This window comes from Camarhynchus parvulus, chromosome 5 (genome assembly GCF_901933205.1).
Source record: "Camarhynchus parvulus chromosome 5, STF_HiC, whole genome shotgun sequence".
Classification (NCBI taxonomy): Eukaryota; Metazoa; Chordata; class Aves; order Passeriformes; family Thraupidae; genus Camarhynchus; species Camarhynchus parvulus.
This window is the reverse complement of record NC_044575.1, coordinates 58,539,251-58,553,144: the sequence shown is the minus strand read 5'-3', so window position 1 is coordinate 58,553,144 and position 13,894 is coordinate 58,539,251. Positions and strand designations below refer to the sequence as shown.

General features: G+C 51.0%; 1 protein-coding gene across 3 annotated transcripts in view; it reads left to right on the top strand.

Annotated features, from left to right (window-relative positions):
• SAMD4A (sterile alpha motif domain containing 4A) overlaps window positions 1-13,894 on the top strand; it is a 99,115-nt gene that overhangs the window by 78,126 nt on the left and 7,095 nt on the right. For 2 of the 3 annotated variants that reach the window (XM_030948867.1, XM_030948866.1), the window contains exons 4-9: window positions 861-1,124; window positions 5,635-5,744; window positions 6,382-6,468; window positions 8,955-9,264; window positions 10,837-10,922; window positions 12,400-12,518. In XM_030948867.1, coding sequence (XP_030804727.1) covers window positions 861-1,124; window positions 5,635-5,744; window positions 6,382-6,468; window positions 8,955-9,264; window positions 10,837-10,922; window positions 12,400-12,518 — 976 coding nt within the window. The remainder of the gene's footprint in view (window positions 1-860; window positions 1,125-5,634; window positions 5,745-6,381; window positions 6,469-8,954; window positions 9,265-10,836; window positions 10,923-12,399; window positions 12,519-13,894) is intronic. The other variant, XM_030948868.1, reaches the window with a different exon arrangement.

The window sequence follows — 13,894 nt, the reverse complement described above, 5'->3', positions numbered from 1 at the left end:
AGGCTGAAAGGTCATTCTAATCCCTCTGCCCTCAGGTTTTCCTGGAGCAGGGAAATTTTCCCTGGTTTGCATCCTAAATCTATACATTAAATTACATACACTACGTTTATGGTTAGACCAGTAGGTTAGTGACTCTGAGTGAAGGAATTTGAATTTTGTTAAGCAAACAGAACAATCTTTTAGTACTTTTTTCAGTACTTAAAACAGAGATAGTCCTAGGAAGTGTTTAGGGGCAGGTTGGACAGGGCTGGGAGCAGTCTGGTCTGGTGGAATGTGTCCCTGCTCATGGCAGGGGGTTGGAATGAGATCTGTAAGGTCCTTTCCAACGCAAACCATCCCATGATCCTGTGATTTTAGTAGGACTCAGCAAAGCTGAGCCATTCCTATGGATGAGATTGGGAGTGATTTTGGGAGATGTGTAAGTGCTCCTGCTTCAGGGCACAAGCCAGGTCCTAACCCAGAGGGAGAGACAGAGATGCTTCCCTTGGATCTCTGTGGGACATCCCCATCCTGGGGATTTTTACACTCCAGAGCTGCTCGATTGATGTTTTTTCCCTAGAGCTGGAATCCACACAGCACCTTCCCTTGAGCAGCCCAGCATAGCCTGTGTGACCCCATCTCCTTACAGGTACTTCCCATCCTTTTTGCTTCCCAGGAGGCAAAGCAGAGAGCTCAGGGTAGGGCTCAGGGGTGCTGCAAAGCCATCAGCCAGGCACCATGGCCAACCACCACCACACATTTTATAATTTCATTTGATTTTTTTTTTATCTTTTTTTTTTTTTTTTTTTTCCTTCGGGGGACTCTGCTGCATCCCGGGCCGCGAGGGGGGAATAACCTCTTTGATTTTTTTTTTTTTTCAGTTCTCTCAGGCCAGACACACCACAGCCCTTTGAAACGCTCTGTGTCCCTTACCCCACCCATGAATGTGCCAAACCAACCTCTAGGACATGGATGGATGTCTCATGAGGACTTACGAGCTAGAGGACCCCAGTGCATCCCTTCCGATCATGCCCCCCTGTCTCCACAAAGCAGTGTAGCCTCTTCGGGAAGTGGTGGGAGTGAACATTTAGAAGATCAGCCTTCTGCTCGTAACACATTCCAGGAGGAAGGGAGTGGGATGAAAGGTGAGTGACAAACCAGACCCCATCCCCCAGCACCCAGAGGCAGGAGGGGAAGAGCTGCCCCTGCTCCCGGCTCGCTTTGGGGAGAGGATCCTCGTGGCCAAACGGGGCCTCCCGGCCTTTTCTCCCCACCTTAGGGATTTAGGGTTAGGGGAATGCCTTGGGTTTTCTTTTAAGTAGCAGCTGGTCCTGATCTGACGTTTTGCACTTGGGTGCCACTGGGCTGGTTTTGCCCCAAAACCCTGTGAGCTGCCAGCTTTGCAAAAAGTTGGATTTTTTCCATTGCCTGTGGCTTTTGGCTGCGAGTGGTGCTCTTTTTTCTCTTTCTTTTTTTTTTAATTTTTTATGACAGTGAAAAATAGCTTAGAGCAAGCTTAGCAAGCCACGTGTGATTTGCCATTGCAGTGTTTGATACCCACCAAGTGTCTGGGGAAGTTTTGGCTTGGGGTACTTGTTTGCAGTGAATTTAACCTGTGTGTTTCGGTTGGTTTTCCCGTTATACCTACATTTCACAGAGATTTTGGCAATAAATACATGTGGTTCTGGTGGTAAACAAGGCAGAAAATGAGCCCCACTTGCTGCAGTCAAAGATGGAGAGCAAACTTCAGGCTGAGGAGGAATAAACAGCTAAAAACTGGGCAAACACACAAACTGTGTGTTCCTGGGAACAGACTGAAAATGACCCTGCAGCTCTCAGACTGATTTAAACAACTCCAATTTGTATTAATGCAAAGCAGCTCGATTGTGTGCAAACCAGTGGTGTATCAGAATAGGGAAATAATTGTATTTTTTAACAGTCACAGGGTCTGATTTTAGTCTAATTACAGACAAATTGAGATGTGGATAAATCTGTGTGATGTGGGACTGCATTTGGCTTGGCTCTGGATGGCTTTGATGTGCATGAAATAAATGCATGAAAAACCCCTCATGGTTCTGGGGAATGTAATAGAGGCAGGTCGAGTCCTGCAGGCTGTCTGGCCAGGGAGAACTTTTTGGGAGCAAGTGTTTCTTGGGGGAGGCTGTTTAACACTACATTTCTCCAGGTTTCTGCAGAAGGAGCTGGGGAGGAGACCCTGGGGAGCTTGGCTCCCTGTGATCCACAGCTGCAGCTCTGGGATCTGTGTGGAGAGAAACTTCCCAGTGCTGTGCAATCAACCTGTGTGGCCAAATCCACAAAACCCTGAGGCTGTGATTGATGATGATCAATTAAATAACCCCCACATATTAACACATCCCCTTGCTGCTGTGTGCAGCTGGGTTGTGTCCACCCTTCCCCTGGCTGTCCCTTTCCAGACCCCCAAACATGATTGTCCCGTTGCTGACTCAGCCAAATGGATTCTGTCCCTCTGTCCAGGGACGTGCAGAACAGATGTTCACAACCTCTGGTGTCTCTGCCTGCCCTGTCCTCCCCCCTCAGCTGGGTTTTCTTCAGGCTGAACCATTCCACTGCCTTCCCAGATGATGTTTTCTGAACTTGGGGTTGTGCCTGCTTCTCTCCACCAGGATTTTTTCCAAAAAGTCCTCGTTTTATTGAAGGTGTGCTGCCCAAAACTGGGCTTGGAAGCAGAGCAGAGGCTTGTTTGCCTCCAGACAGCATTCCTGTGGCTGTGTAGCTCATCGTCCTCAAATAACAAAGCTCTGTGAGCTGCATATGACCCATTGTATCCCCACAGCTTTCCTGAAAAAAAAAAAAAAAAAGGAGAGCAGAGGAGAGGACTGCCCGTTCCCTGCACTCCGATCGTGCCGTTGCTGGTTCCTGCAGAAACAAACGCGCAGCTCGCTGCATTTTTATGGGGCTGCCTCCTTCTCCATCCAGGCTGGCTGCTCCTGCTGCCAAGTCCTGAACTGCAGCCACGTCTCCCTGAGTGCCTGCAGGCTCTTGTGGCTGGGTGTCCCCCCTGCTCCTGCTCAGCTGGTTCCTTCTTTGTCACCCTCAGGGACATCCAGGAGGATCCAGACCCACGGAATGTCACGACAGATCCACATCTGCCTCACCAGTTTATCTCCCCCAGTGTCACCTATTTCTTTCCTTTCTGTTTATCTTTATGCTCCCATTTCTTTCCATCTATCTTCATGCTGAAGGGAAAATGCCCTTTGGCTTTATCCTAGCTCTTCTCCAGGGGAAAATATGGACACTTGGTTCTCCATAGATCCCTGTCTGTCTGTCCCTTGCCATGTCCCTGCCCATGGATAGGAGTTGGAATTAAATAATCTTTGAGGTCCCTTCCAACCCAAACCATTCCAGGATTCTGTGATTCCTGGGGCAGAGTTTGGGGAGCACCAGGAGGAAGGTCTGGGTAGAGCCAGGAGTTTCTGCTGGGAGTGTATCCAAGGTGTCCTGTGTGTAAATATTGCAGAGTGAGTTGTTTTCCTTCTAAATTTCCTGACAGCCGTGGCATGACTTTGCAATTAGCTGCTGGTAATTGCTGATTAAAGAGTAGCTCTGCAGGCAGGTGGTTCACCCATCCGTGGAGAGCACTGGGAAGTTTGACTTTCCAAGGACCAGGAAATCACCTTGGATGTCCTTGCACCTCCTGGTTGCCTCTTCCCTGTGGGAATGGGGAAAGCTTCACCACACACAACACACTCCCTCTGTCCTGGGGTGGCTGCTTCTCCCCAGCCTGCTCCCAGCATTGCATCTCTGCTGGCAGGGGGCTCTGGGACCATCACCCTCCCCAAAATTGATCCAGACAGGCTGATGCAAAGGCAAAGAGCTGCTTCTGCAAAGGTTGGAGATGGGTTTCCTGCAGGGTTCAGTATCTGTGTGAGGTTGAATCTCTCTTCTGGAAGCATCCCTGTGGGCTTTGCCATTGGCATGGATGTGTGCCAAAGGCAGGTGTGCCATGGGGATGTGGGATCAGGGAGACTTTTAATGTGCTGTCACTAGAATGCTGTGGTTTTGTGTTGAAATGATGATGAAATTTGAGCCTGTGCTGGAAATGGGGCTTTTTGCTAGGAGGTTTTTATTTATTTTAAACAGAAATCAGTTTAAGAGGGTGCTGGTAGCAGAGTTTGGGACTGTTGCATGTCAGAACTTTTCCAAAACTCTGAATTTCAGCCCACCTGTGCTAAGTCATTGCTTTTCCCCATGTTTGGTGTGGGGTTGATCTCCTGTGCAGCACTTGAGGAATTTCACTGAAATGTGAATCTTTCTGTGTGTCTGGGATCTGGGGACTGTGAGCAAGATGCAGCATGCTGGGATTGTTTGCATCCTCTGCTTGGATGCAGGGTGGGTTTGGGATCAGCCTGGGCAGCAGGAGACTTATGGCAGATGTATGGATTGCCTTGGAACCAAACCAAGGCCCTTCCTGCCCTGTCCCTTCCAGAGATGAGGCCTTGCTTCAGGAACAGGTCATGGACAATCCTTGGCTTGCAGGTGGTGCTCAACAGTGTGGGACTTTCTGGACCCACACCATGAGATTCCCAGCAGTGGGAATGAGCTCCCCAGTGTCTCACTGGTAGGGAAGGGGACAAGGACTATGGACAAGGCATGGCTGGGAGCAGAGCACATCAGCTGGGAAGGCTGTGGCACAGCTCCTGTGGGGTTGTAGGTGCTGAATAAATCAGGTCTCAATTTGGCAAAGAATTTCAAGCCTTTATAAATGAAAAACCTTGTCACAGGCCCAGTGCTGTGCTGCAGCACAGACACCTGCAGGGCCCCCCTCCCTTGTGGGGTGTCACCACACACCCCCAAACCTTCAAAACCCTGCACAGCTGCTTGTTGTCACATTGCCTTCTCCATGGAGGGCACCTCATCATGGAGTCCACAGGGTTTTGAATATCACAGAGGAAGGATTCCCCTCACAGGTCCCTCACTGTGAAACCATGTTGATGTCAGGAGGATAAATGTATTTTTGGGTACCCCTCCAGCTGGGCATAGAGGTGCTACACTGCAGAAACAACTGGGAAGGAAGAAGTCATTTCAGTCAGGGCATTTCAGGTCCCAAGTCACCCTTTGAAGCAGGGTGTGGGGCCATCTTTGATGGCACATCATTTTTCCATCCCAAACCCATCTCTCTAGTTCCATTTAAGCAGCCAGTTCCATTTTCAGCACATGCCACCATCCCTCAGGCCATAAATCAGTGTCTGCCATCCACAAAACAGCCCTTTGCTTGTCCTGAGCTCAACCACCCCATGAGCTTCAGCACTTCCCATGTTCCTGGGAAAACAGCAGTGAGGAGCTTGGTGTGCAGTGCCACAATGCCACTCCCCATGGGCTAAATCCCAGTGGCTTTCCCATGGAAACACAACTTCTGAGGATGTTGGGTTGTTGTTGTTCCCCTCCTCCTCCAGGGGCTGGTTCCTTGCCCCATCCACATCCACAGCCCTGTGTCCCCATCCAGGGGCTGGTTCCTTCCCATCCACATCCACATCCCTGTGTCCTCCCAGAGGTCCGTGAAGCTCATTGAGGTGTCCCTTGGGATGCCCCTCGTGTTGATGTTGATGCTGTTGCTCGTGGTTGTGCCATTCCATGAATTCAGAGGAGCTCTCCTGTCCTTCCTTTGTGCTGCAGATGTCCCAGCCTGGCTGAAGAGCCTCCGGCTGCACAAGTACGCCGCCCTCTTCTCCCAGATGACCTACGAGGAGATGATGGCCCTCACCGAATGCCAGCTCGAGGCACAAGTATGTCCCACCTCACCTGGGGGGTGACAACTTCCAAAGTCCCTTCATGTGTCTTCCCATGGTTGGAAGAAAAAGGGAAATTGGATATTGGGGAGTGAAATAATTTCGCATTGTACCTGAAAAAAATCTCACATTATCCCCCTGTTGTTGCTGGAGTCCCAGCATGGAAGTCCCACCACTGGGAGCTGTGCTTGGGGTTTTTTTTCCCAGCTGGGATTAAGTTTAGGAGTTTCAGGGGTAGCCAACTCCCCTAAAGGCAGTGGGGTTTTGATCACTGACTGCCTTTGAAAATGTCATAGACTCATAGAATATTGCTGGTTGGGGTGGGAAGTGACCTTAAAGATTATCTGGTTCCAACCCCCACTGCTCTCAGGTTCACATCTGCATTATCCTTGGGATAAAGAGGAATGGGAGCACCATTGCTCTCCATGTGTGAGGTGCACCAGGGAGGGAGAGACCAGCTGGAAATCTCTATCCTCAGCAAGTCTCTGGGTGGTTTTCTATGTCCCCCACAAATCCCTGCACTCAAAAATGTAACTGATTTCTAGCAGCCCTTTCTGTTTAGGAGAGGAAGGGTTTGGGTTGGGCCAGCTGCCCTGTGGAAGTGTTAACATCAAGTTTTGTCCTGCTTTTGTAGAACGTTACCAAAGGCGCAAGACACAAAATAGTCATCAGTATCCAAAAGCTAAAAGAAAGACAAAACCTGCTCAAATCTCTAGAAGGGGTAAGTAATCACAACCATCTTTGTATTTCTTGTGTTTTCAAGAAGCCAGGAATTAATTCTGGGGTGAAGTACTCTTTGCTTACACATATTGTGGGGATCTGATGCAATGTGTTTCACAGAATTCAGAATGGTTTGGGCTGGCAGGGGCTTAAAGTCTCAACCCTCTGCCATGGTGAGGGAGACACCTTCCATTAGACCACATTGCTCAAAGCTGTGTCGTGCACAGTGGGTCCTAATGCATCTCCCACACCTCTCACAGCTGGCATGGATGTACCCTGTAGCCCTGGCCAGCTCCAGGGTGCTCAGAAAGACTTGATCATTCCTGGAACATCATATGGGCACCCTGTCCTGGGATAAAACACCAAACACCCATATCAGTGCCTGAACAACAACTTGAATTTCCAAGGAGAATAAATAGAAACTTCTTTATGACTTCAACAAAAGCTGAAACCCTGCAGGAAGGGCTTTTGGGGAATTAGCAGCACCACAGCCTGGCTGGGAGCAGCTCACCCAAGCTCTCCCTATTTATTATGGCTGTATTATATTATACTTAATTGCACCATCTTCAAACAGCAACTTGCAGAGCCTCCCACTAGGGGCTTTTAAATACTTCTGTGGTGTGTTGCTATTTATTGGTGTTTTCCTTAGCTCACTGCTTCACTATTTATTTATAATATGGGCTTGTGCTCAGAGTATGGCAGGAGCTAATAAAGCCATATTTACCTCTGTTATTAATAATAACTATTAAATCCAAGAGCTGGATGGAGCTGGCTGCAGCCCTGTGTTTTCCAGGCTATTGCACAGCCTCTTCCTCCACTCCTCCACTGGGATTTGGGAATCTGGTATTGATTGAGTGGTGCTGTGCAGGAGCTGGAGCCCAGCTCAGCTGGCACAGCCAACCAGGCACGCTGTAAAATACAGGAGGAAAGTGGCAGGGACTGGTTTGGAGCCCTCTGGGGTGGGTTTGGGCTGTGGCACTGTGACCCTGTCCTGCTCTGCTGGGGCTCAGAGCTGCCTGTGAGCTGCTTTCCCTGGGAGGAGATGTCTCTGCTTTTCCAGGCTTCCCATCCAGTTTTTGCTAAACAAAAGCATGTGTGGGACTTGATGTTTTTGGGCAGTGTCTCGCTGCTAAATACTGCTGCTTTCTTGGAAAGAGCTGCTCCACCCCTCTCTGTTAGTTAGCAGGGCAGTATTTTCTTCCAGAAAAATAGTGCCCAGCAGACTGACACCAGATCTTTGTGAGAAATGGAGCTGAGACGTCCAAGAGTGAGCTGGGAATGCAGCAGGAATTAGAATCAACAACTCTTTCAGGGCTTGCAGACATCCCATGTGCCCACTTAGTGTCCCTTCCTTCAGCACATCAGGATTCACTCCAAAAGTTGCCTCTTTCCAAGCAGTGTCCCATGAGCCAGACTGTGCAGGAGCCTGCAGTGAGCTGTTCTGGTCCAGGCCACATTAAAAACAAAATGCACTTATTTCCCAGCAGTGGGATGAGGATCTGACCATAGAAATGGAGTTCTTGATCCACACCAGGAGTGAGGCTGGGGTGCACCCAAATTCTCTCCCTCGTGGGTGGATCTGCCCCAAGATCTCCAAGCTGAAAGGTTTTGCTGTGGGAGTTTCAGTTCTCTTCTGTCTGACCACAAATCACCTGCTCCCTTTGAAACCCTCCCAGTGCCCTCTGCATCCACTCCCCAGCCCATCCCAGAGTGGACAGGGATGTCCCCACAGCTGCCACAGGACAGGCTCCTGCATCCCAGCATGGTCCTGGGCTCTGAGATGATCCCAGAGCATGAGGATGCCATGGCAAGCAGTTTAGGGGCAGAGCAGTTGATGGGAGCCAGGCTTGAAGGTGGTGCTGGAAATGGGAAACGAGCCCATATTAATGTAATTCCAGTGAAATGGAGCTGAAATGTTGGGATTGTAGGATTGCTGGGGAACCAACAAATATATTTTTGCCATCTGCTCTGTCAGAACCACATCTGACTCCTTCCAAGGCTCACTGGCACAATGGGACAGGTCTCCAAGGGCTGCTTTTCCTTAGGAAAAGCCAAAGCCTCCTTTTACTATCAGCTCAGCACTCAACGATGTGATATATTTTTAAAATACACAAAATACTTGACATTTTAAAATATATTTTTGCTGCTCTGGGCATCGAAATCTCCCAGGCTCAGTCACTTCCATGGACTTGCCATTTCCCTGGTGGAAATGTGGAAATGTTGTTGTTGGGTTTGGGTCCCAGTGGTTGATGGGGGCACATTTATCTTTGAGGATTCAGGTCTGAGCACATCCATGGATAGTCAGACACAGTCCCTGCAGCACTCCCCTGATAAAAGAAAATACCTGATGAATGAAACGTGGCTGTAGACTGTGGAATGCAGCAGGATCCTGAAGCAGGAGCAAAGCTGGGAATTCTCAGGGGGTCACAGGAGGGGTGCTGTTGTCCCAGCAAAGACAAACCCTCCTCTCTCCACTTCCACCCACAGGACATCCTGGAAGGCGGCAACTTGCGTGTCCCGCTGCAGGAGCTGCACCAAATGATCCTCACCCCCATCAAAGCCTACTCCTCCCAAAACTCGAGCACGGAGGAGCACAGCCGGGAGGTGGACTCGCACCACGGCCACCCCTCCTCCCTGCTGGGCTCGGACAGGGACAGCCAGGGCTCGGACTGCAAGGACTCGGCGGCCGCTGCCGGGATGCAGCAGCACCATCTGCCGGGATGCGAGGGCGAGTCGGGAGGGGCCCCTTTGCCCGAGGGCGACCTGCCCGGGCAGTTCACCCGAGTGATGGGCAAAGGTGAGCAGCTGCCTCTTGTGCTCTGTGACCTGGTGACAAATCACCCCAGGGAGGAGTTTCCCTGAGCTTTTCCCTTCCCGCCTTTCCCTGAGCTCATGCAGGTCCCAGTCTCATCACCAGGGAGGAGTTTCCCTGAGTTTTTCCCTTCCCACCTTTCCCTGAGCTCCTGCAGGTCCCAGCCTGAAGGGTGATGGTTTTTTGAGGTCCTGTCATGCTGGGTTTAGAGGTAAGATAGGGCAGGTAGGCTGGGATTTTGGGGAGGGGCAGCAATGGCCCAAGCTGCCTGCCCAAGGTCCAGGGTGGATGGCATGCTTTCCAAACTCCAGGTCCAAGGTGTAGCATCCTCTTGCATCCTCTCCCTGCCCCAGATCAGAGGCAGAAATCACAACAACTTTTCCCAAGGTCAGGAGTGGAAGATGTCCTCTCTCTTCCCATCCAGAGCCCTGGGGTCATCCCACTGACCCAGAGGTGTTTTGAGCAGCATCCCTTGGACTTACTCTGCTTGGAGCAGGGTAGCAGTGGTGCATGGGCTGGAAATGAGCCATTTGGAGTGCAAATCAGTGGGTCCAAGCCCCTTTTTGTGCCCCAGTTTGGATCCAGGATACTCCAGTGCCATTCCCTGTCGAGTGCAGGGTGTGCAGCTTTGCATCAGGGATAACACATTGGGAGGTAACAGGAGCAAGCTGAGGTGGGGCCTGACCTCCTGTGCAATATTCAGGGCTCTTGGAGCAAATCTGTGTGAGCTTGGTTGTGCCCTAACCTTGCTGGTGGCACCTGAGGTGTCAGTGCTGGCTGCATGGAGGGAGATCTCCCTGAGGAAGAGGAAAGGGGTTCTCATCTGCAGGAGACTGGGAACAGGAAGAACCTCGTTGGGGTGCCACAAAAAAAATATCAGCCTTGTCTCTATTTCCAACCTTTCTTGCCAAATAATAGCTGAGATTTTTTCTAAAATAGCTGAGATTTTTTCTACACAGGCACCTGGTGCAGAATTTGTCCCCAGCTGGTTCCCTGCAGAAACAGCCACATGTGGGGCTTTGGCCACATTTTATTCCTGTAACAAATGTCAAAGTGTGGCACAAGCCCTGCCAAGATGTGGTGTCCTCCTGGACCCCCAGGCATCCCTGCCCAGGGGTTTACAGCAGGAGAAACTCATTCCTCTGTCAGCTCATTCCCACTACCTTCAATGACATTCATTCCAAAAGAGGTTAAAATACATCAGGAAAGATGGGAATTTACCACTCTGCAGTGGGGGCAGATTTTGGCCATAGGAGAAGGAGCTCTCTTGCCTATGAATAGGGATTAATCCTGTGCCCCTGAGTTGCTTAGGTCTAATTTTGGGGACTCCAATGGTGCTACTCTGGATTTACACCATCATAACAGAGAACAAAATCTGGCCCTAAATATAGGACGGCATGGCAGGAATTGGGGAAGGGCGTTTTTTCTCACTGATGAAAAACCTACTCATGGTTACAAGGGAAACAGGATGTCCAAGGTGGTTGTGGGACCCCTCCTGGGCCCCATCCTGGTGTCCCCATCCCCATTTCCCTTCTCTTGTTCTTTTTTTTTTTCCAGTCTGCACACAACTTTTAGTTTCCCGACCCGACGAAGAGAATATAAGTTCCTATTTACAGCTCATAGACAAATGTCTAATCCACGAGGTGAGTCGTGTCAGATCATCTAAAACTGTTGTTCTCATCACTTGGAAACTGTTTCCAAAGTGTCTGTTTATGTAAACCACTGGGTTTCTAACACAAATATTTTTGGGGGGTATTAATAGTAATTCTGACAGAGCAGGCTTGGAGCAGGCAGTAGCTCCAACGTGGTGCATGGAAATGTTGCTTCCCCCCACGCTGCTTTAATTGCCAAGGCCTGGAGCTGGGAAATTCATCTGGCTCGTGACAGTCCCATCAGCAGCTGGATGAAAGCAAGAATCAGTCCCATCAGCAGCTGGATGAAAGCAGGAACCCTGGGATGAACGTGCAGGCGGTTCCCATCAGACAGACCCAGCGATCCCTCGGCGTTGCCTCCTCCCGTTTTGCACCACGTGCTCTTGGGATTTTGCAACAGGGATTTTCCGTCTGTTCCTGCTCCCAGAGGATCTGCCTTGGCTGGGTGATGGCTTGGGATGGCCCAGGCTGTGCCACAGGGCTCTGGCACGCTCCTGCCTGGTGGCAGGAGGGATGGCCAGTGTCCCTTGTGTCCTGCAGTGTCCCCTACCTGCCCTGGCAGTACCTGGAAGAAGCTGCTTCCATCACCTGCCTGTATGGGAGCAAAAGTGGTGGAAGCTGAGGACCAGAGAGCAAAGCCAGGAGGACACAGAACTTTTCCCAAAGTGCCTGCACCTTTCCCAGCAGAGCCACCCAGGTCCCAGGAGCACCCTCTGCGCTGGCTCTGGCGCAATCAGCGCCAGGAGAGAGCATCTCCTCCTGAGCAGCTCAGAGCAATCAAGTCAGGCACTAATTAGCCTCCAGATTGTCCTCTGGAGACTTCTGCTGCTCACCAGCAGAGACCTAGGGTGTCTAAAGTTAGCAGTGGTGGCACGTGGGTGTCCCTGTCACCCACGCCTCCTGCCTGGAGCCCTGGGAGCAGCTCTGTCACTGCCAGCTCTGTCACTGCCAGGGTGACCTTTGCAGGGAGCCTAGTGGGTGACAGGCTCACCCTGGGTGACCTCCCCTGAGCCTGTCAGTGCCAGGATCACATCCAAGCTCTGCCCAGCCCTGAGGAGGAGGGTAGAATGCAGAATGCCACGGGGCAGCTCAGCTTTCCAAATCCCAGCTTTGCTCACCCTGGCAGCATTTCTAGAGCCACATCCAGGTGACAAGTGTCACCACCCGTCTGGACCCACCATCAAAGCCTCGCTCTGCCAAAAGGAGTTGGCAGTCTTGAGGCAGAGCTGGGCTGTCACTCTGGGACACAGGGAATGCTGCCAGAGCATTTTCTCCACCTGAGATGAGCAAATCCTGAGGAAAGACCACTGTTTCCCCCTGGACTTTCTGATGGTGCTCAACTCACCCCATCACCTTCTCCAGCTGCTTTTCTTTACCCACACTCCCACATGCACAATCCCTGCTGGCTTTGTCCAGAAGAATATTCATCCATTTCCTCTTTTTTTCCTCTGGCTTTTTTTTTGGGCAGGCGTTTACAGAGATACAGAAGAAGAGGCTGCTGTCATGGAAACAGCAGGTGCAGAAACTCTTCCGGTCTTTCCCTCGGAAATCCCTCCTGGAGCTGTCGGGCTATCGGCAGCAGAGGAGGTACGTGGGAACATGAGCCAGCAGTGGGAACATGAGCCAGCAGTGTGCCTTGGTGGCCAATATGAGCCAGCAGTGTGCCTTGGTGGCCAAGAAGGCCAATGGCTCCTGGCCTGGATCAGGAATGGTGTGGCCAGCAGGAGCAGGGAGGTCATTCTGCCCCTGTACTCGGTGCTGGTGAGGCCAAACCCTGAGTGCTGTGTCCAGCTCTGGGCCCCTCAGCTTGGGAAGGACGTTGAGATGCTTGAGCACATCCAGAGGAGGCAACGAGGCTGGGGAGGGGCTGGGAACACAAACCCTGTGAGGAACCCCTGACGGAGCTGGGGGTGCTCAGCCTGGAGAAAAGGAGGCTCAGAGGTGACCTCATTGCTCTCTACACCTTCCTGCAGACAGGTGGGCTTGGTCTCTGACAGAACCAGAGGACACAGCCTCAAGCTACATCAGGGAAGGTGTAGGTTGGATATTAGGAAAAAATTTTTCACCAAAAGAATAATAAAGTACTGGAATGCTCTTCCCAGGGAGGTGTTAGAATGACCATCTCTGGATGTGTTTAAAAAAAGACTGGACATGGCACTGGGTGCTAGAGTCTGGCTGAGGTGTGAGGGCACAGGTTGGACTCAATGATCTCAGAGGTCTCTGCCAACCTCATCATTCTGTGATTCTGTGATTTCAGGAGGGGGGGATGGATGCAGTGGCCACAGCAAGAGCACTCCAGGTGGGAACACCCCCCCCCCCAGGGTGAGGGATGGGTCCTGCTGGGTTGAGAGCTGTGTTTAGGGAAGGGGAAGGGTTGGAAAAGCTTCAGCAGTGCAATCCCAGGTGCTGGCTGGGCAGGGAGCACAGCAGGCAGTGTCCTTGTTCGTGTGGTCACTGCCTTTCCCTCCATTCCACCCTGCCTCCATGGCTCCAAACCCAGCGCTTCCAGCTGTGCAGGGTGTCCCCAGCACTGGGCCCTTTCCCTGCTGCCCTTTGGTGATGGCATCAGCACTGGAGTTTCCTCCAAAAGCTGACAGGTGGCAGAAAAAAAGGCTGGAAGCTCTGCAGAGCCAGAGGTGCAGTCAGAGAGCCAGGCAGGCTGTGTTGGGAGCACCATGTTTGCTCACTTCCAGGGTGATGCTGTATTTCAGGTGATCCTAGAGATCACAGGGTTGTGCCAAGAAAAAAGATTTTTAAATCACTTTTAACAACATCACCACTTTGTTTTATTCAAAGCCTGGTTTGTTGCAAGTTTTTTATTCCCAAAACAGACAGTGTTGTGGAGATAACTGGGAGTATAGGAACTTCCAGGATGAGATTTCAGCTCTTTTAGCTCAGCCCTTCTTAATAAAACTTGGATTTATTAGGTCATTGTGACCAAATTTTACAGAACTTGAGAAGTC